Source organism: Dryobates pubescens, chromosome 10, assembly GCF_014839835.1.
Source record: "Dryobates pubescens isolate bDryPub1 chromosome 10, bDryPub1.pri, whole genome shotgun sequence".
Lineage (NCBI taxonomy): Eukaryota > Metazoa > Chordata > Aves > Piciformes > Picidae > Dryobates > Dryobates pubescens.
Window position 1 is genome coordinate 14,990,392 of NC_071621.1, and position 22,242 is coordinate 15,012,633.

Consider the following 22,242-nt stretch of genomic DNA (forward strand, 5'->3'; position numbering starts at 1 on the left):
CGACCTTAGAGCTGCTTTCCAATACCTGTAGGGAACCTACAGGAAGACTGCAGAAGGACTTTCCATCAGGGTGTCTAGAGACAGGACAAGAGGGAATGGTTTTAAGCTGAGGGAGAGTAGGATTGGACTGGATCTTGGGAAGAAGTTCTTCAGTAGGAGGGTGGTGAGACTCTGGAATAGACTGCCCAGGGAGGCTGTGGATGCCTCCTCCCTGGGGCTGTTCAAGGCCAGGCTGGATATGGCCTTGAGCAGCCAAGTCTAGTTGAGAGGTGTCACTGATCATGGTGGGGAGGTTGGAGTAGTTCTGAGGTTCCTTCCAACTTATGCTGTTCTATGAAGTTACAAGATTTCCTCCCCAAAAAAACATTGATAGCAAACAGAGATCAGCCACAGAACTTCTCATTCTGTAGAGTAAGAGTTGAAGCTTGAGCTAGAACCTGCTCTTTCAGTCTTCACAGTGATCCTGGTGGCACCATAACAGCATCAGAGGAATTGGGATGCAGATATCACCATCACCAGGACTTGCTTCCCTGTCTGAGAAGATTCAAAGCAGCCAGTACAAGCTGTTCTTCAGCTTCACATCTCAGGAAAACATGAGGAAGCCACATGTGCAGCTTGTGATTTTTTTACTACAGGCAAATATCAAATCACAAGAAAGTCTTTCAAAATGTGGGATTTATGTGACCAGATGCAAACCTTTATGGTGCAGACACCTCCCTGTTCTCTTTACAGCCAATGGACAGAAGCAGGCAGACAGCAATTCATTTCCTCCCAAAGCACATGTCCTGTCAAATGAATCAACTCAAATTATAGACTCAGAGAATCATTTAGGCTGCAAAAGATCTTTAAGATAGAGTCCAACCATTAACCTATCATTACCACGCCTGCTGCAAAACCACTTCTCTAAGTGGAACATGCAACATGTAGGTTGGAGATGAGGAAACACTTTTTCCCCACAAAATGGGGGAAGGCCTGGACCAGGCTGCCCAGGGTAGAGCTGGAGTCCCCCCCATCCCTGAAGGAATTTAAAAGCCATGGAGATGTGGTGCTGAAGGACATAGTTTAGTGTTGACCTGGCAGTGCTAGGTTAATGGTTGGACTTGATGATCTTACAGGTCTCTTTTTCCACTCAAAGCCATTCTGTGATGCTCTCACTCTTTGAGGAGAGTTCATGGGCTTGTTACTCAAGTCTCAGCTGCTGGAGGAGGTGGCTTGGTAGAATAAAAAGGACATCTGCCAGAACAAGGTTATTTTTGGTTAACTACTACTGGTTATTTTAACTATCACCAGCCTTCTCAGCTAGATATCAAAGGTAAGTAGCAGTAGAGAGAGAAAACCTGTGAAAAAAAAAAGCAGAGCTGATTTGAGATGGAATAGAAAAGATTCAGGAATATATGAAGGACACTTTGCCTCAACTCCCAAGGAAGAGTCTGCCTTCCCCCTCCACACTGCTACCTCCTCCATTCTGGGAGTTGCAGAGATTAATAAGGTGTCTCAGCCTCTTCTCCAGGCTAAACAACCCCAGTTCCTTCAGGCACTCTCCAGAAAACCTATTCTCCATAACCCTCTTCAGTGACCTTCTTTGGGCAAGCTCCAGCACCTCAAAGGTCTTGGAATGAAGGGCCTAAAACTGAACCCAGGACTCAAGGTGCAGCCTCACCAGTGTTCAGTACAGGAGTTCAGTACAGTCCCTAGTCCTCATGGTCACTCTCTTCCTGATCCAGCCAGGATGCTGTTGGACTTCTTGGCCACCTAGACATACTGTGGGAACATACTCAGCCAGCTGTCAATCAGCACCTCCAGGTCTCTCTCTACTGGGCAGCTTTCCAGCCACTCTTCTCCAAGCCTGAAACATTCATGGAGTTGTTGCTATTCAAGTTCAGGACCCAGCACTTGGCCTTGTAGATTTTCACACAATAGGCCTCAGCCCATCAATCCAGCCTGTCCAGATCCCTCAGCAGAGCATTTATACCTTCCAGCAGATCAGCACTCCCTCTCAGCTTGGAGTCATCCACAAACTTAGTGAGGATGCCTTGATTGCCTTACCCTGATCATTGCTAAACATTAAAAGAGAACTGGCCCCAGCAGTGAGCCCTGGGAACACAACTTGTGACCACAAATCAAAGGAAACATGAAAGAAACCATTTATGAAACAAAGCACTCAGGACAGCCAGCACATATTTGCTTCTTTCTATTTAACAAGGACTTGATATTAGGCAGTGAGAGAGTTGCTTTCTGATAGACTGTGCCAGAATGCAACCAGACCTTCACAAGGTGCCCCCTGGTTGTTTTCCACTCAAAGCACAAAAGGCAGACATTTCAAAAGCAGCCTTTGGTTTACAGAACAGAGAACCAGCACGCTGAAAATTTAAAGAGAGCCTTATAAAATAAAAACTTCTGAATAAGCAACCCAGAGTTAACTTTCCCTCCCACTTGCTTCACTCTGGAACAGGGAGCTGATGCTTCATGCAGCCAACAGTGACACCTGCAGTCAAGACTACCCAATGCATTCGACTTCTACAACTGATTAAACTCCTAAAAGCCTTTCTACAAAGGCTTTTGACAGCACATCAAACACTTCCTTCCTTTTCAAGGATCTCCTTCGTAGCACATCTATTGCTATTGTTTCTATAAGGACAGGCTGAGAGAGTCGGGGTTGCTCAGCCTGGAGAAGAGAAGGCTCCAGGGTGACCTTCTAACAGCCTTTCAGTACTTCAAGGGGCCTATAAGAAAGCTGGGAACAGAGTTTATAACAGGGCCTGTTGTGACAGGAGAAGAGGTGATGGTTTGAAACTAGGACAGGTTAAAGTAGACCTTTAAAGGTCCCTTCCAACCTTAACCATTCTATGATTTTATGTATGGTATAAGCAAGTCATTGTAAGTTTGCTTCTGGGTGGGTAAGTAGGTGTTTCTGATGGTGAAGACCACAAGAGGCTAGTATGAAGGTAAACAAGAAAACCTCCTTCAGATCTGCTTTAATTCTAATTTCCAATAGCTGAAGGGAAGCTACGGGAAGGCTGCTAAGGGTGTCCAGAGACAGGACAAGGGGAATGGTTTGAAGCTGAGGGAGAGCAGGGCTAGATTGGATCTTAGGAAGAAGTTCTTCAGTAGGAGGGTGGTGGGACTCTGGAATAGGCTACCCAGGAAGGCTGTGGTTGCCTCCTCCCTGGAGGTGTTGAAGGCCAGGCTGGATGAGGCCTTGACAGGTGGCTGGACAGGAGGTTGGAACAGATGATCTCTGAGGTCCCTTCCAACCGGAGCCATTCTCTGATCCTATGATAACAGTTCAAGCCTGTGAGATGTGAGGAATTACAACAGAGGTTTTAAACACTTTTGGTAAGTTGGTTTTCAGCAATTTGTGTTTAAAGGGCATTTTGCAAGACAGGTTGATAACTTCATTTCTGCAGTAGATTCATACAATGGTTTGGGTTGGAAGGGACACTTAAAAGTCATCCACTCCAAACTCCCTGCAATAAGCAGGGACATCTTCAATTAGATCAGGTGGCTCAGAGCCCCTTCCAACCTGACCTGGAATGGTTCCAAGGATGGGGCATCTGCCACTCCTCTGGGCAAGTGTTTCACCACCCTCAGCATAAAAAACATCTTTCTTCTCTCTACAGCTCCCCTCTTTTAGTTTAAAACCATCACCCTTTCTCCTGTTGCAACAAAACCTGCTAAAAAAACTGTCCCCATTCTTCTTCTAGGCCCCCTTCAAGAACTGAAAGGCCACCAGGTCTTCCTAGAGCTTCCTCTTCTCCAAACTGAGCAATCCCAACTCTCTCAGCTTGGCCTTACAGCAGAGGGCTTCCAGCTCACTCCTCATTGTTGGGACCTCCTCTGGCCCCACTCCAACAGGTCCCTGTCCGTGCAGAGGACTCCAGAGCTAGAGACAGCACTGCAGGTGGAGTCTCAGCAGAGCAGAGAAGTGGGAAGTGCATCTCTTCTGGATTACAGGGGAGAATTTTGCAAAAGGGAAATTCAATTCAATGGTTCAACACTAAAAAATAAAACGAGCCCCCCACACTCACACTTCGGTGTGGAGCTGTTCTGTTCCCACTGCAGCATCAACCCACCACAGCTGGTTTGGGCAAGTTGCTTTTTTATCCCATTGTTCTGATTTAGAGTAGAATAGAATAAACCAGGTTGGAAGAGACCTTCAAGATCATTGTGTCCAACCTATCATTCTAATCCACCTAATCAATTAAACCATGGCACCAAGCACCCTAGCAAGTCTCCTCCTGAACACCTCCAATGATGGTGACTCCACCACCTCCTCAGGCAGCCCATTCCAATGGGCAATCACTCTCTCTGTGTAGACCTTCTTCCTCACCTCCAGCCTAAACCTCCCCTGGCACAGCTTGAGACTGTGTCCTCTTGTTCTGGTGCTGCTTGCCTGGGAGAAGAGACCAAACTCTGCCTGTCTACAACCTCCCTTCAGGTAGCTGTAGAGCGCAGTAAGGTCACCCCTGAGTCTCCTCCTCGCCAGGCTAAGCAACCCCAGCTCCCTCAGCCTCTCCTCATAGGGCTTGTGCTCCAAGCCCCTCACCAACTTTGTTGCCCTTCTCTGGACACCTTCCAGCAAGTCAACATCCTTCCTAAACTGAGGGGCCCAGAACTGGACACAGGACTCAAGATGTGGCCTAACCAGTGTGGTGTACAGGGGCAGAACGACCTCCCTGTGCCTGCTGGCCACACTGTTCCTGATGCAGGCCAGGATGCCATTAGCCCTCCTGGCTGCCTGGGCACACTGCAGGTTCATGTTCAGCCTACCATCAACCAGCACCCCTAGGTCCCTCTGTGCCTGGCCGCTCTCCAGCCACTCTGACCCCAGCCTGTAGCTCTGCATGGGGTGGTTGTGGCCAATGTGCAGAACCCGGCACTTGGATGTGTTCAATCTCATGCCCTTGGACTCTGCCCATCTGCCCAGCCTGTCCAGGTCCCTCTGCAGAGCCTCTCTACCCTCCAGCAGATCAACTCCTGCCCCCAGCTTGGTGTCATCTGCAAATTTACTGATGATGATGATGGACTCAATGCCCTCATCCAGATCATCAATAAAGATGTTAAAGAGGATGGGGCCCAGCACTGATCCTTGGGGCACACCACTACTGGCTGGCTGCCAGCTGGATGTGGCACCATTCACCACCACTCTCTGGGCTCAGCCCTCCAGCCAGTTCCTAACCCAACACAGAGTGCTCCTGCCCAAGCCATGGGCTGATAGCTTGACCAGGAGTTTGCTGTTGGGGACAGGGTCAAAGGCCTTGCCTAAGTCCGGGTAGACTACATCCACAGGCCTCATTTATTGAAATGCAGTTTAATTTTCTGTTGAGGAGGACAGAGTTGGGGTTTTCCATAGCAGTTCTCCAACAAAGAAGCTCCATGATTTCAGTAGTTGAAGGATAAGACCATGGGCCAGGTCTTTATGCAGATCACTCAGGAGTCCACATGGCAGAAGCCTGGAGACCACTGGGGAACACCAAAACATCAAAATCCATCTTCTTGCTACCAGCAGTAGACCAGCACAACCTCTCTCCTGTGTACATTCCAGTCCAGAAGGTATCTTTGCATTTGGAACTGCTCCTTCCACACACACACATAAAAGTTCCAAGAGCTGAATAAACACCTTACCTAAGCAAAGAGAAGACATCGTACGAGTTACGGACGCAGTTCTGATCCACCTGGAGAAGACTATTCTTCAGGGTACCTGAGTGATCCTTAAGGCAAAGAAAGAAAGTTAATTTAAGAACCATAAACTTGTTGATTCTGGACTGAAAAAACATGCCCTTTGGGGAGGAGAGCAAACGAGCTGCCATCGATTGTAGTTTAATACATTCTGGATTCATTCAGGTTTATGGAGGGAAGAAAGAAACAATTAAGGTGGCAAAAACATCAAGTTCAAGTCTGTCACAGAACCACAGGGGTTGGAAGGGATATCTGGAGATCATCTAGTCCAAACCCTAAGGCACAGCAGGTCACACAGGACTATGTCCAGGTGGGTTTTGCATCACTTCAGAGATGGAGATTCCACCATCTCTCTGGGCAACCTGGACCAGTGCTCTGCCACTATCAAAGTAAAGAAGCTCCTCCTCCTGTTTAAGATGGCACTTCCTACATTCAGGTTTATGTCCATTACCTCCTGTCCTGTTGCTGGGCACCACTGAAGACTGACTGATCCCATCCTCCTGATACCCATCCTTTAAACAAGCATTGATGAGATGCCCTCTCAGTCTTCTCCAGGCTAAAGCTTCCCAAGTCCCTCAGCCTCTATTCATCAGAGAGATGTTCTAGTCCCCTCATCAGCTTTGTAGCCCTTTGCTGTACTCCCTCAACAGTTGCCTGGAACTGAAAAGCTCAGAACTGGACCCAGTACTCTAGATGTGGCCTCACTAAGGCATAGTAGAGAGCAAGAGAACCTCCCCCAACTTTCTGGCTGCACTCTTCTTGATGCGCCCCAGGATACCATCGGCCTTCTCAGCTACAAGGGCACATTGGTGCCCCACAGCAGCACTCACCTGTAGAGATGTGAATGACCTCTCATTTGATCTGTATGTTCTCTTAAACATGATCCATTCTGAACAGAGTGCACCCTTCAGTATTTCTGTGCATGCAATTTACAGCATTGCTACTCTCAAGCTTCAGCCCTGAGAGCCTATTTGGTAACGTGCCAGAGATGCACAAGACCATGAGATACAGAATCACAGGACTGGTTCAGTTGGGAAAAACCTCTTACATCACTTGGTCCAACCATCAATTCTTACTCCACCATAGCCATTAAACCACATCCCAAAGTGCCATGTCCACACATTTCTTGAGCACCTCCAGTGATGCTGACTCTACCACCTCCTTGGGCAGCCTGTTCCAGTGCCTGACCACTCTTGCAGCAAAGAAATTTCTCCTCATCTCCAACCTAAACCTCCTCTGCCACATTTTCAGGACATCTCCTATTATTCCATCTCCTAATACTAGAGACAACAGACCAACCTCCACTTTACTGCAACCTTCTTTCAAGGAGTTGTAGAGAGCAATGAGGTCTCCCATGAGTCTCCTTGTCTGCAGACTGAACAATGCCTGCTCCCTCAGCTGCTCCTCACCAGCTCCTCACCAGCTCTGTTCTCCAGACCCTTCACTAGCTTTATAAGCCTTCTCTGGACATGCTCCAGCACCTCAATATCTTGGAGTGCAAGGCCCAAAACTGAATACAGTACACAAGCTGTGGCCTCACTACTGCCCAGTCCTGAGGGCCAATCACTTTGCTACTCCTGCTGGCCACACCATTCCTCACACAGGCCAGGACGCTGTTGGCCTTCTTTTCATCCATGCTGTAACACATTTGGCACTTCACAGAGCCTCTCACCTCAGCCTATCTCCTTTTTCACAGAGTCACACATTGCATTGGGTTTGAAGGGACCCTCAAAGGTCATCTTGTCCAATCCCACTGCTGTCAACAGGGACGCCTCTAACTAGATCAGGCTGCCCAGGGCCACATCAAGTCTGATCTTGAATGTCTCCAGAGATGGGGCCTCAACTACAGCCCTGAGCTACCTGTCCTAATATTTTACTACTGTCACTGTAAAGAACCTCCTTCTGATAGAATAGAACAGAACAGAATAGAATAAACCAGGTTGGAAAAGAACTTTGAGTTCATCGAGTCCAACCTATCACCCAACACCATCTAATCAACTAAACCATGGTACCAAGTGCTCCATCCAGTCTCTTCCTAAACACCTCCAGTGATGGTCACTCCACCACCTCCCTGGGCAGCACATTCCAATGGCAAATAACTCTTTCTTCCTAACATCCAATCTAAACCTCCCCTGGCACAGCTTGAGACTGTGTCCTCTTGTTCTGGTGCTGGTTGCCTGGCAGAAGAGACCAACCCCCATGTCCAGCCTAAACCTCCCCTGCTCCAGTTTCAAGCCATTGCCACTCGTGCTATGACTACAAGCCCTTCTAAACAATCCTTCATAAGAATCCATGCTGTAATATGTTTAAGAGCTAAAAATCAATCTCAGTTTTGATGTTTCTGGAAGTTCTAAGGAAAAGCTTATGTCATTCTTAAGAGTGGACATTCTGCACAAGAGGCATCGAAGCAGTAACAGGCATCCAGCTGCTCTTCATGCTGCAAAGGTCAGATGTTGAGCTTTTCCATATCCAGCACAGTCACAAATTCCTGGAAATGCCACAAACTCAGAACTTTCTTCACATGATGAAGTGAATTCTAAGCAGGTAAAACCAGCTGGCAGCATTGTTGGAACATTTATGGGTTGTAGGATAAGAGGCATTTATTTTAACACATGAAGCAGCCCTGCTGGTATCCACGATCAGCTCCTTTTCCAGCAGGAAATACTCCCAAGTACCACAAGCTCTGCCTCAGCAGGCTCCTTCCATGGTGAAATGCAGAGCTACCCATGTCAGCATCTCCTGACACAAGTGCATTAACCACAGGCCAACATAAAAAGACATCTCAAGGTCTGAATGAAGTAGGATGGTGGAACCTGAAGGAATTAGGATGGGATGCTGTAAGAGACTGAATCTTGTCTCTCTTGATATGAATTGACAAAGATAAAAATCACCTTTGCTCCTTGCCCAGACAATAGCTGATGTGTATTGCCAGATGCAGGGTCCTGCATCTGGGTCGAGGCAATCCCAGGCACAAATCCAGGCTGGGCAGGGACTGGCTGGAAAGCAGCCCTGAGGAGAGAGACTTGGGGGTGCTGGTGGACAAGAAGCTCAACAGGAGCTCTCAGTGTGCACTTGCAGCCCAGAAAGCCAATCAGATCCTGGGCTGCAGCAAGAGAAGTGTGGCCAGCAGGGCAAGGGAGGGGATTCTCCCCCTCTACTCAGCTCTGGTGAGACCCCACCTGGAGTACTGCCTCCAGTTCTGGGGCCCCTATTACAAGAGGGATCTGGAGGTGCTGGAAGGTGTCCAGAGAAGGGCCACGAGGATGAGCAGAGGGCTGGAGCACCTCTCCTGTGAGGACAGACTGAGGGAGTTGGGGCTGTTCAGTCTGGAGAAGAGAAGGCTCCCAGGTGACCTAATTGTGGCCTTCCAGGATCTGAAGGGGGCCTACAAGAAGGCTGGGGAGGGACTTCTCAGGATCTCAGGTAGTGATAGGACTAGGGGGAATGGAATGAAGCTGGAGGTGGGGAGATTCAGGCTGGATGCGAGGAGGAAGTTCTTCACCATGGGAGTGGTGAAGCCCTGAAATGGGTTGTCCAGGGAGGTGGTTGAAGCCCTGTCCCTGGAGGTGTTTAAGCCCAGGCTGGATGAGGCTCTGGCCGGCCTGATCTAGTATGGGGTGTCCCTGCCCATGGCAGGGGGGTTGGAACTAGATGATCCTTGTGGTCCCTTCCAACCCTGACTGATACTGTGATACTTGATAACAACTCTCTGGAATGTGTACAGACAAGATCATCTCTACCCATCTGCTACCCCAGAAAGGGAGGATGGCAAAAAGGACAATGGATTCACCACCTAGCCACATACCTAAAAAGAACTGTGACTAAAAAACGGTATAAAAAGACCTGAGCAATGCCTGCTCAGAAGAAGAAAAACAGATAATAAAATACAAAGATAGAAAAGGACAGACACAGGAGAAAAGACATCACCATGTACCCTGGAAGCAGCAGACCAAGAGGAACCCTCTCTCTGTGTCCTGAGTTCCACCTGCTGCAACTCATGGAGATGGAAGAGGCTGCTCAGAGAAGGACTTGGACTTTAGGATCTCTCCCTCCCCTCCTCCAGCAGAGGACAGCACAGCCAACAAGGATGACATCTCCAATCCAAAGCAGCAGCACCCTTCCGCCACAGACCCAAACTGTCTTGGGGGGTGTGGCAGTATAATTCCTCTTCCCTCTCTCTCCCTTCTTCTGTTCCATTCACTTTATTCTGCTAATAAACAGCCTCCAGGCTGCTGCTGTTTTGGCCTCATTTGTGTCTCTAATTTCGTAACACAGGAATGTTCAGAAGAATGGAGTCTCTCTCCCTCGCCGGACAGATGCTTTAAGAACAGTGGGCCTGGCACGTCCAAGGAACTCCTCCACTCCCTCTACTCTACCCTAGTGAGTGGAGTGGTGGGTCCAGTTCTGGGCTCAGCTCAGGAGAGACAAGGAACTAATGGAGAGAGTCCACAGAGGGCTGTGAAGATGAAGTGACTGGAAGGTATCAGGAGGAAAGGCTGAGAGACTGTTTAGCTTTGAGGTTAGTGGATCAACTCAATCATTATCAGTATCTATAAGGTGGACGGCAAGAGGATGGGTACAGTCTCCTTTCAGAGGTGCCCAGTGACAGGTCAAGGAGCAACAAGCAGAAACTGGAGGACAGAAAGTTCCACCTACACATGAGGAAAAACCTTCCTGGACCAGGAAAGAGAGATTGTGGAGTCTCTTTCTCTGGAGAGATTCCAAACTTGACTGGACATCCAGTTCTGGACACCTCAGTTTAAGAAGGACATTGAGACACTTGAACGTGTCCAGAGAAGGGCAATGAGGCTGGGGAGAGGCAGTGAGAACAAGCCCTATGAGGAGAGGCTGAGGGAGTTGGGATTGTTTAGCCTGGAGAAGAGGAGGCTCAGGGGAGACCTCATTGCTCTCTACAACTACCTGAAAGGTGGTTGTAGCCAGGAAGGGGTTGGTCTCTTCTCTCTAGCAACCAGCACCAGAACAAGAGGACACAGTCTCAAGCTGCACCAGGGGAAGTTTAGGCTGGAGGTGAGGAGAAAGTTCTTCACTGAGAGAGTCGTTCACCATTGGAATGTGCTGCCCAGGGAGGTGGTGGAGTCACCATCCCTGGAGGTGTTCAAGAGGGGATTGGACGTGGCACTTGGTGCCATGGTTTAGTCAGTCATGAGGTCGGTGGTGACAGGTTGGACTCAATGATCTTTGAGGTCTCTTCCAACCTTGGTGGCACTGTGATACTGTAATCCCGTGCAACCTGCTCTGAGTGGCCCTGCTTTAGCAGGGGGGTTGGGGTAGATGATCTCCAGAGGTCTTTTCCAATCCCACCACGCTGGGATTGTGTGGAAAATCAAAAATGCACAGCTACCAGCATCACCATTTCACACCATGAAGTTGAGTCTATTTCAAGGAACATTGCCTTCACAAAGTAAAAGGTCAAAATCCTTCAGAGAACGAAGGGAGTGGTCTAAAATAACTCCTTTCAGGAGGGAAAGAATTTGGAGCAGCAACTTATTTTAGCCTTTCCCCTCCTTGTACTACAATGTGTGGAAAGGAAATTCCCAAAGAATCAAACACCAAGTGGTCTGTACCAACTGTTCTACCCTGAGGGAATTTGTAGTAAGGACAATGGCAGGGGTTCAGACTTTGTTATGAAAGAAGCTTTTGCCATCTGCAAAGGCAGTTTGGCTGTTTCTCTGCACGTGTGCTTGTGAACATGAAGAAGGCAAGACTCTGAGGAGATCTTACTCCAGCCTTCAAGTGCTTAAAAAGGGCCTATAGGAATCACAGAATCATAGAATGTTAGGGGTTGGAAGAGACCTGGAAAGATCATTAAATCCAACTTCCCTGCCAGGGCAGGTCACACAGCAATGCATCCAGGTAGGCTCTGAATGTCTCCAGAAAAGAAGACTCCACAAGCTCCCTGGGCAGCCTCTTCCAGGGCTCCAGCACCCTCACAGGGAAAGTTTTTTCTTTATATTCATGTGGAACCTTCTCTGCTCCAGCTTGTACTCACTGCCCCTTGTCCTGACATCACTGGAAGGGGCCTGGCTCCTCCATCCTCCTCACATCACTGGAAGGGGCCTGGCTCCTTTTCTAGGAGTATAGTGCTAGGACAAGGGGTAATGGCTTTAAACTGAAAGAGGAGAAAGTTAGGGTTGTTATTAGGAAGAAATTCTTCACTGTGAGGGTGGTGAAACACTGGAACAGGTTGCCCAGAGAAGTAGAAGATGTCCCGTCCCTGGGGAGGTCACATTGGATGGGGCTTTGAGTAGGAGGTGTCCCTGCCCGTGACAGGGGGTTGGAGACAGATGATCTTTAAGGTCCCTTTAAACTCAAACCATATTGTGATGATCCTGTGAATGGTGACCCACATTGTTGACTATAAATCCACTGCCCCCATCCAAACCCTCCCAAGACTGGGCCTGCTGGCTGCTGCCAACGCAGAAACTGTAGCTGTGCATCCCGGAGTCATTGTGTCTCCAGTCAGGGACTCCTTACAGAGCCTCTCTAAACCGTGGGACTGCCACCAGCAATTTGGGTATTAAAAAGCCCTGCCAAGTGTGCTATTTACAATAGGTAAGGTGAAATTTATTCATCAGTGATGTGGTAATCACCATTGCCATGTAATTAATTAGGCTGGAGTCACAAGATTGGCTGGAGAAGCACAAACACCAGAGAGGAGCCTGGGGGAAAAAAAACAAACCCCCCGGGGTGAAACAGTTGCAACACAGAGCAAATAAAGAGCTTCCTATTTAGAAGCTACAAACTGGTTTTAAGGGCAAGAACCAAAACTTAACATGCCATGAAAATGAGCCTTAATAGCCCCAGTGGATTTTCAAAGTATTCTATGTCTGAATGAAGTGTCTGCCACAAAGAATAAAGCCAAAGCTTGTTCTCAGTAACCAGAGTTGGGGTTTTTCTGGACTTAAAATGCTAAGATTTAAGCCTTCCCAGGGCAACTCAGCTGCCCATACAACAGAGGTAAGATACCAGTTCTTATCTGTCATGTCAGGGAAGTTTTTCATAGAATCATTTAGGTTTAGGTTGGAAGGGACCTCAGAGATTTTCTGCTCCAACCACCTCACCATGGGCAGGGACACCTCTCAACTAGAGTCAGCTGCTAAAAGCTTCATCCAACCTGGCCTTGAAAACCTCCAGGGAAGAGGCAGCCACAACCTCCCCGGGCAGCCTGTTCCAGAGTCTCACCACCCTCACACTGAAGAACTTCTTCCTCAGCTCCAGTCTAACCCTGCTTTCCCTCAGTTTCAAACCATTTCCCCTCATCCTGTCCCTAGACACCATTAGGAAAAGTCTCTCTGCAGCCTTCCTGCAGGATCCCTTCAGCTATTGAAAGGGGGTCTCTAAGGACCCCCTCAGAGTCTTCTCCAGGCTGAACACCTCCAGCTCCCACAGCCTGTCCTCATAGCAGAGGTGCTCCAGCCCTTGGATCATCTTTGTGGCCTCCTCTGCACTCACTCCAACAGCTCTGTATCCTCCATCTGCTGGGGACACCAGGACTGGAGGCAGGATTGGAGGTAGGGTCTCAGCAGAGCAGAGTCAAGGGGCAGAATCTCCTCTCTTGCACTGCTGCCCACACTCCTCTGGCTGCAGCCTTTCTGGGCTGCATGAGGGCACTGCTGGCTCCTGGGGACCTTCTCAGCAACCAGAACCACCAAGACTCTTTCTTCAGAGATACTCTCAACCCACTCTGCACCCAGCCTGGTTTTAGTGCCTGGCCAGTTTCTTGTCAAAATGAAACGTTTCAATGTTCTGAGGATCCAAGTGTCAACATTTAAGTTTAGCAGTTGAACTTCAGCTCCTCACCCCAGCTAACAAGCCAGAACAAAGATGATTTGGCCCTTACCTTCTGTTCAAATGAAGCTCCATAATAACCATCATTCAGACCAAAAATAATCTCATTTGGATTTCTTGCATGTATCTGCAAGAAGATAAGAAGATAAATCATTTTACACTCAGCTCATGAAGACTTCACACTGCAAAAGAGAATAAACTGCTCTGTTTAAAAGCTGAAAGCAGTCTACCAGCACTTGAGACTCCAGCCACACACAAAATCTAAGAGAAAACAGCACTTGACCATGAAATGCATTTGCTTCACAGCTTCAAAAAGTCACATTACTTGTCAATGATCTGGAGAAGGAAATTGAAGGCAATTTCAGCACATTTACAGATGACACTAAATTGTGTGGGAGGGTTGAACTGCTGAAGGGTAGAAATGGTCTGCAAAGCCACCTGGCTGGGCTGGATGGATGGGCTGAAGTCAGTTGTATGAGGTTTAATGAAGGCAAGTGTTGAGTCCTGCACTTGGGTCACAACAACCCCATGAATGCTACAGGCTTGGGGCAGAGTAGCTAGGAAGCTGCCCAGCACAAAAGGACCTGGGAGTACAGGATGACAGCTGACTGAACACAAGCCAGCAGTGAGCCCAATTGGCCAAGATGGTCGATGGCTCAGGTTGGAAGGGACCTCCAAAGGCCATCTATCCCAACCCCTCTGCAGTCAGCAGGAGCATCCACAACTAAATCAGATTGGCCAAAGCCCTGCTGAGCCTCACCTTGAACATCTCCAGGGAGGGGGCCTCAACCACCTCCCTGGGCAACCTGTTCCAGTGTTCCACTACTCTCATGGTGCAGAACCTGTTCCTAACATCCAATCTGAATCTGCTCTTTTGCAGTTTCAAACCATTTCCCCTCATCTTACCACTGCAGACCTTTGGAAACAGTCCCTCTGCAACCTTCCTGTAGGCCCTCTTTAGGTACTGGAAGGTTGCTATAAGGTCTCTCCAGAGCCTTCTCTTCTCCAGAATGAAAAACCCCAGCTCCCTCAGCCTGTCCTTGTAGGTGAGATACTACAGACCCCTGATAATTTTTGTGGCCCTCCTCAGGGTCTGCTTCATCAGGTCCATGTCCTCCATGTATTGCAGGGCTTCAAAGCTGGATGCAGTACTTCAGGTGAGGTCTCACCAGAGCAGAAGGGCAGAATCCCCTCTCTCCATCTGCTGGCCACACTGCTTTAGATGTAGCCCAGGCTGCAATTTGCCTTCTAGGCTGCAAGTGCACACTGCTGACTCATGTCCATCTTCTCATGCACCAGCAGCACCCCAAAGTCCCTTTCTGCAGGGCTATTCTCAACTTCATCATCCCCCAGCCTGTATTAATATTGAGAGTACCTAGGTGCAGGACCTTGCACTTAGCCTTACTGAACCTCATGAGGATCTCCTCAGCCTACTTCTCCAGCCTGTCCAGCTCCCTCTGGATGCTCTCCCATCCTTCAGACTCAACCACCACACCACTCAGCTTGGTACCATCTGCAAACTTGGGGAGGGTGCTTCAATCTCACTGTCTGTAGCACTGATGAAGATATTGAACAGCATTGGTCCTGATACAGACACTTGAGAGACACCACTTGTCACTCATCTCCACTAGCAGCAGGGTTGGAACTAGATGACACCTCTAAGGTCTCTTCCAAACCATATCATGACAACAGATTAAAACTGTAATATGGACAAGCATTATGATCTGTGTTAATTTAAAATCCAAGTACAATCATGTTGCTATTGCCTTCAAATGAGGCATTGTAATTTAAAGCACCATGTGCTAGATGTTCTCTTTTGAGAGTCCCAGTCAACAATGGCAACATATTCAGCTAGTCAAGATCTAAAGCTCTGAAGCAAGCTAAATTAATCTCTGCAATCAAACTTTAAATTATGCCCTTTAAATGCCCTTTCCTTTCTTAGCATAATGCATATTTTTTTCATGCAGGCCACAGAAAGGAAGAGGTTGGAAGGAACCTTTGGGGATCACAGACTCCAAACCCACCGCTAAAGCAGGAACACCCACAGCAGGTTCCACAGGATGACAATAGCCAGGTGGGTTTGGAATCTCTCCAGAGATAGAGACTCCACAACCTTGGTCTCTTTTCCCAGGCAATTGGTCTCTTCTCCCAGGCAACCAGCACCAGAACAAGAGGACACAGTCTCAAGCTGTGCCAGGGGAGGTTTAGACTCGAGGTGAGGAGAAAGTTCTTCACCGAGAGAGTCATTCGCCATTGGAATGTGCTGCCCAGGGAGGTGGTGGAGTCACTGTCCCTGGAGGTGTTCAAGAGGAGACTGGACATGGCACTTGGTGCCATGGTCTAGTCATGAGGTCTGTGGTGACAGGTTGGACTCTATGATCCTTGAGGTCTCTTCCAACCTTAGTGATACTGTGAACCTCTCTGGGCAGCCTGCTCCAGGGCTCCCAGGAAAGAAGTTTTTCCTCATGTTCAGGCAGAACCTCCTGGGTTTGAGTTTATTGTCCCATGTCCTGTTGCAGGGCACCAGTGAAAAGAGTCTGGGCCCATCCTCTTGGCTTCCTACACTTTAGCTGTTGATCAGCATTGAGATCTCCTCTCAGACTTTCAAGGTCAGGCTTGATGAGGCTCTGAGCAACCTCATCTGGTTGGGATGTCCATGCTTACTGCAGGCTGTTTGGACTACATTTAGACCTTTAAAAGGTTCCTTCCAACCCAATGAATTCTATCATTCCACTCCAGATGTGGCCTCACCACAGCAGAGGGGGAGGAGAACCTCCCTCAACCTGCTGGCCAGACTCTTCTTCATGCACCTCTGGAGACCACTGGCCTTCTTGGGTGCATTGCTCACTCGTGGTGATCTTGTCCACAGATTTTTATTTACTTTAGTAAAAACCTGAGGGAAAAAAAAGAACTGTTATCACATTACCTGCTGGCCCAAGTACTTCAACCCATCTAGATTGACCTTCCATTCAATCAGAAGCTGAAAGTGCTCCTTCTTGCCACCCCAGATCCTCACAACAAAACAGGAGACAGAGGTATCAAGACGATCAGGCATCAGTCCAAAGTCCAGACTCCTCCATGTTGGATTCTGTGGGCAAAGAAGGATAAAGCCAACTCAAACAACTTGAAAGTCACCTTACAACTGACAGTTCAAAAACTGGTGAAGTCCCTGTCAGAGATTTAAAATCCTTAAGAACAATGCACACAGAGCTGAAGCCCACAGGCTCTGCTGCTTTTACTTCAGCAGAGTGGGCTCAGCCATTACAAGATGTTCAACACTTGACTTCAGAATTTACTAATTCAGTTCAGCCAAATCAGGAACTTGGAAAGTGGAAGTGAAATTCTTTTCCAAGTTCTAATTCAGCTACTGAGAACTAGGGTGCAGCTTACACTGCAGTTCAAATCAAAGTGCTGGTCTGTTCCCCAATAATTAAAGCTTGCATCATTTATTGGCAGGTTTGTTCACATTCTTCTCCTCCTTAACTGCTGCTGGTGGCAATCTTCAAATGCTGTTACTAAGAGCTTCTCTTCACTCCAAGAGATCAGACTTGTATCTCAGGCTCTACAGAAGCAGCACACACTAAGCCAAGCTTCCAAGATCTATTCCACCACAACTCAGGTTTGCAAACATGGGACAGTCCAAGGACTTTCACATACCTCTGATAACCTTTAATTTAAAGATTTATGGAAACACTTCTAATTGGCCTAAGCTGCAACCAAACCAGGTTAAGTCAACACTACCACTGCTACAAGCCAGAAGTCACAGGGTGTCCAAATGCAGAAATGAGAAAGTGCTTTTTATAGTTATCTCCCTCCTCTGCTGCACAGATAGTGGCTACTACAAAACAGAAAGCAGGAACTCACCATCCCATCCTTCTAGATTATTCTACTCTGCCCCAGTGAGACCACACCTGGAATACTGTATCCAGTTGTGGGCTCTCCAATTCAAGACAGACAGGGATCTGCTGGAGAGAGTCCAGTGAAGAGCTAGGAGGATGACTAAAGGACTGTTTAGTCTGGAGAAGAGAAGGAATCTTATTAATGTCTATAAATATCTGAGAGGTAGGTGTCAAGAGGAAGGGGCCAGGCTCTTTTCAGTGCCACTCAGTAACAGGACAAGGAATAATGGATATAACACAGGAGGTTCCACTTCATCATGAGGAGACACTTCAGTATGAGGGTGACAGAGCCCTGGAACAGGCTGCCCAGAAGGCTTGTGGAGTCTCCTTCTCTGGGGGCATTCAAAACCCACCTGGACGTGCTCCTGTGTGACCTGTCCTAGATGATCCTGCTTTGGCAGCGGGGGTTGGACCTGATGATCTCAGGAGGTCTCTCCCAACCCCTAATTAGCAGCTTGGAAGAGGCCAGGCATCTCTGAACTGGCAATTTGGAACAAGATAACTCTGAAAAGAAGGGAGAGGCAAAGCTACCCAGTATATTACAGGAGGAATGCATTCAAGTTCTCCTAAGGAGGAGGGATATTTGGTAGCTATTTAGACACAGGAACACCAGGTCATTAACATATCCAACAATTATGTATGGAATTTCCTCAAGACATCTTTAGTTAGATCTTTGGCATTCCATCTCCTACTTCCTTTGGTCAGATTCCCTTTCTGTTATTCCTTTTCCCAATTTAGAACAGGCAGGACTCAAAATCCTAAAGGAATCCTCGAGGAAGCTGTCTCTTGGACAAGAGCCTTGAAGATGCAGACAGCTTTGCCTCCCTCCCAAAGCACTTCCAAGCTCAGTGTGCTACAAAAGGTGCAGTTCCACCATGGTAGTGTAGATAAAGGGTCTGCTTATCATCTGTTTGGACTAGATGATCTTCAGAAGTGCCTCCTAGCCCCTACCATTCTGTTTAGCAAGTTACCAGACTCCCTTTCCCTACAGCTGCAACATCCTACTCCCACAAGACCTACCACATTTCAGCTGTGATGAACTGTTCAGTTCTGGTCCCCTCACTGGTCTGAACTGGAAAATGTAGAAACTAAGATGTTTTCAAACCTCAGTTTCTTAAAGCTGTTTGGTCCTCAAAGGTCAGGCATAATTCCATATGCAGGCACTCGTTCTTTATTGTTCCCCTACACAAAAAGGTGAGCCTGCATCTAGAATATTGGGTTCAGGTTTGGGTCCCTTACTACAAGAAGGATGTTGAGGGGCTGGAGTGTGTCCAGAAAAGGGCAATGAAGTTGGTAAAGGGTCTGGAGAACAGGGCTGGTGAGGAGCAGCTGAAGGAACTGGGGGTGTTTAGCCTGGAGAAGAGGAAGATGAAGGGAGATCACATTGCTCTCTAAAACTCCCTGAAAGGAGGTTGAAGTGAGGTGGGGGTTGGTCTCTCTTCTCTAGTATCAGGCAACAGAATGAGAAGAAATGACCTGAAATTGTACCAGGGGGGGTTTAGATCAGATACCAGGAAAAAAATCATTACTGCAAGAGTGGCCAGGCCTTGGAACAGGCTGCCCAGGGAGGTGCTGGAGTCACCACCTCTGCAGGTGCACAAGAAGTGTGTGGCCATGGCACTTGAGGACATGGTTTAATGGCCATGGTGGTGTTGGCTGATGGTTGGACTCAATGATCTTAGAGGTTTTTCTAACTGAAACAATTCTATGACTGTATGAAAAAGAAATCAGTGGTGGATTCTAAAATGCTGTTTGACTCTCCCTTTATTTGGGGTAAAGCAAGCAGGGCCTTTGCTTCTACACCAAGGACAAGAACTGCACAGCATGACCCTTCTAATACATCTGTACACTAAAGTAATATAAGAGTGCTCCCTGAATAAGCCACTTGCAGACATTTCAATAAAAGCAGCTATTTCTGTTGCTACCACCAGCAAGGACAGCAAAGAACAAAAGATAAATTGCAAACAAACCTGAGTTATGATGCACCCAATGCTCAGATACTGTCAAGAAGTTAAACAAGTAAAAATCCAACTACCTGGACTTTGCCTGTCTTGTGGTCTCCCAATGACAAATGGAATCACACTGTAAAGCTGAACCTGAGCTTTATTGTGAAACTTCATATATTCATAGAATGGTATAAGCCGGAAGTGACCTCAAAAACCATGTAGTTCTAACCTCCCTACCATGGGCAGTGTGCCCAGGTGGCCAAGAAGGCCAATGGCATCCTGGCCTGCATTAGGAATAGTGTGGCCAGCAGGAGCAGGGAGGTCATTGTGCCCCTGTACTCTGCATTGGTTAGGCCACACTTTGAGTACTGTGTCCAGTTCTGGGCCCCTCAGTTTAAGAAGGACATTGAGACACTTGAACGTGTCCAGAGAAGGGCAACGAGGCTGGGGAGAGGCCTTGAGCACAGCCCTGTGAGGAGAGGCTGAGGGAGCTGGGGTTGTTTAGCCTGGAGAAGAGGAGGCTCAGGGGAGATCTCATTGCTGTCTACAACTACCTAAAAGGTGGTTGTAGCCAGGAGGGGGTTGGTCTCTTCTCTGAGACAACCAGCACCAGAACAAGAGGACACAGTCTCAAGCTGTGCCAGGGGAAGTTTAGGCTCAAGGTGAGGAGAAAGTTCTTCACTGAGAGAGTCGTTTGCCATTGGAATGTGCTGCCCAGGGAGGTGATGGAGTCACCGTCCTTGGAGGTGTTCAAGAGGGGACTGGATGTGGCACTTGGTGCCATGGTTTAGTCCTGAGGTCACATGGTGTCAGGTTGGACTTGATGATCTTTGAGGTCTCTTCCAACCTTGGTGATTCTGTGAGATTCTGTGATCTTCCACCAGATCAGGTGGCCAACCTGGCCTTGAAGAGGCATCCACAACTTCCCTGGGCAACCTGCTCCACTGTCTTACCACCTTCCCTGTCCAATGTTTCTTCTTAACCTCCAGACTACATCTCCCCTCTTCCACCTTCAATCCATTGCCCCTTGTCTTAGCACTGCAAGCCACTGTCAAATGCCCCTCCCTACCTTTCCAGGTACTGGAAGGCTGCTCTAAGTTCTTCCTGGAGCCTTCTTTTCTCCAGGCTGAACAGCCCCAACTCTCTCAGCCTGTCCTCATAGGGGAGATCCTCCAGCCCTCTCAGCATCTTCATTGTCTTCTCTGACCCTCCAATCCCCTTCCCTTGGAGTGTTTGATGCTACCTGCAGCAGTACCAACAGACCACTGCACCACAGCTGTTAAAACAAGCATGCATTTGTACAATCCATTAATTCCCTACTCCAGCCCTTGTGAAAAGAGCTTGAAAAGGTGGAGAAGAACATGACAGAAGAGTGGAAATACACATTCAACAGCAATCTGTTCAGCAGAGAAATCAATACACTGAAAAAAAATACATAACTTAAAAAAAAAACATATTAAAAGAACTTACCAGAGAATTCTTGATGACCTCACTCTTATAAAATTCTAAAGAAAAATGAGGAGGGGAAAAGAAAAGTTTAGCTTTGCTTAAAACACCAATAAAAAAGAAATGTACTCTTTGAAATAGAAAAAGAAAAAAATAGCTAAATTAAGGAACACTCAAAGCCAAATGGATGCAGTTTATCAGTAACAGATTGATAAGCAAGACTGAAAATCAGAGAATTGTTAGGGTTGGAAGGGACCTCAAGGATCAGCCAGTTCCAACCCCCTCTGCCATGGGCAGGGACACCTCATACTACAGCAGGTTGCTCAGAGCCACATCCCGCCTGGCCTGAAAAACCTTCAGGCATGAGGCTTCCACCACCTCCCTGGGCAACCTGTGCCAGGCTCTCACCACCCTCATGGGGAAGAACTTCTTCCTGACATCCAATCTCAATCTCCCCTTTTCTAGTTTTCTTCCATCCCCCCAATCCTATCACTCCCTGACACCCTCAAAAGTCCCTCCCCAGCTTTCTTCCAGGCCCCTTTAAAATACAGGAAGGCCACAATAAGGTCTCCCCAGAGCCTTCTCTTCTCCAGACTGAAGACAAAATGTTGTCATGTTTCTGACTAAAAGTACTCATTCACACTTCATTTTTAGCAGTCATTATTTAAACTTAGCATTTCATCATTTGTAGAAAAGATCATCCTTCAGATTTACTCAAGTTGTGCTTTACTGGGCAAAAAATGTGCTCCAGCACATTGCAATATTTGTATGACATTTGCAAAGTGACTTGTTTGTCAGATACCATCTTCTCAAAAGAGTAGAATCATAGAATGGTCTGGGTTGGAAGGTCATCCTGTCCAAGCCTCACTGCAGTCAGCAGGGGCATCTTCAGCTAGATGAGGTTGCCCAGACCCCCCTCCAGCCTCACCTCGAATTATCTTCAGGGATGGGGCCCCAACCACCTCCCTGGGCAACCTGTTTCAGTGTTCTACCACCCTCATGAGGCAGAATTTGTTCCTAATACCCAATCTAAATCTCCTCCCTTCTAGTCTGAGGCCATTTGCCCTTGTCATATCACTGCAGGCCTTTGTGTCCGTCCTTCTTGCAAGTACTGAAAGGTTACTATTAGGTCTCCCTGGAACCTTCTCTTCTCCAGGCTGAACATCCCCAGCTCCCTCAGCTTGTCCTTGTAGCAGAGGTGCTCCAACCCCCAGACTATTTTTGTGGCCCTCCTCTGGACCAGCTCCATCAGGTCCAAGTCCTTCCTGTGTTGAGGGCTCCGGAGCTGGATGCAGTACTCCAGGTGAGGTCTCACCAGAGCAAAGAGGCAGAATCACCTCTCTGGATCTGCTGGCCACGCTGCTTTTGATGCAGTCCAGAAGCAGAGACAAACTAATTGCACTGCTTTCCTGAAGAGCAAGGGTGACCTCTTCCAAGCACTTAGAAAGTGACCAGCCAAATTA

At 47.9% G+C, this 22,242-nt stretch overlaps 1 protein-coding gene across 1 annotated transcript in view; it reads right to left on the reverse strand.

Moving 5' to 3' along the window:
* UVRAG (UV radiation resistance associated) overlaps positions 1-22,242 on the reverse strand; it is a 176,622-nt gene that overhangs the window by 119,223 nt on the left and 35,157 nt on the right. The window contains exons 3-6 of the mRNA XM_009902903.2: positions 20,804-20,838; positions 16,415-16,576; positions 13,541-13,615; positions 5,626-5,711 (exon numbers count right to left, since the gene is read on the reverse strand). Coding sequence (XP_009901205.2) covers positions 5,626-5,711; positions 13,541-13,615; positions 16,415-16,576; positions 20,804-20,838 — 358 coding nt within the window. The remainder of the gene's footprint in view (positions 1-5,625; positions 5,712-13,540; positions 13,616-16,414; positions 16,577-20,803; positions 20,839-22,242) is intronic.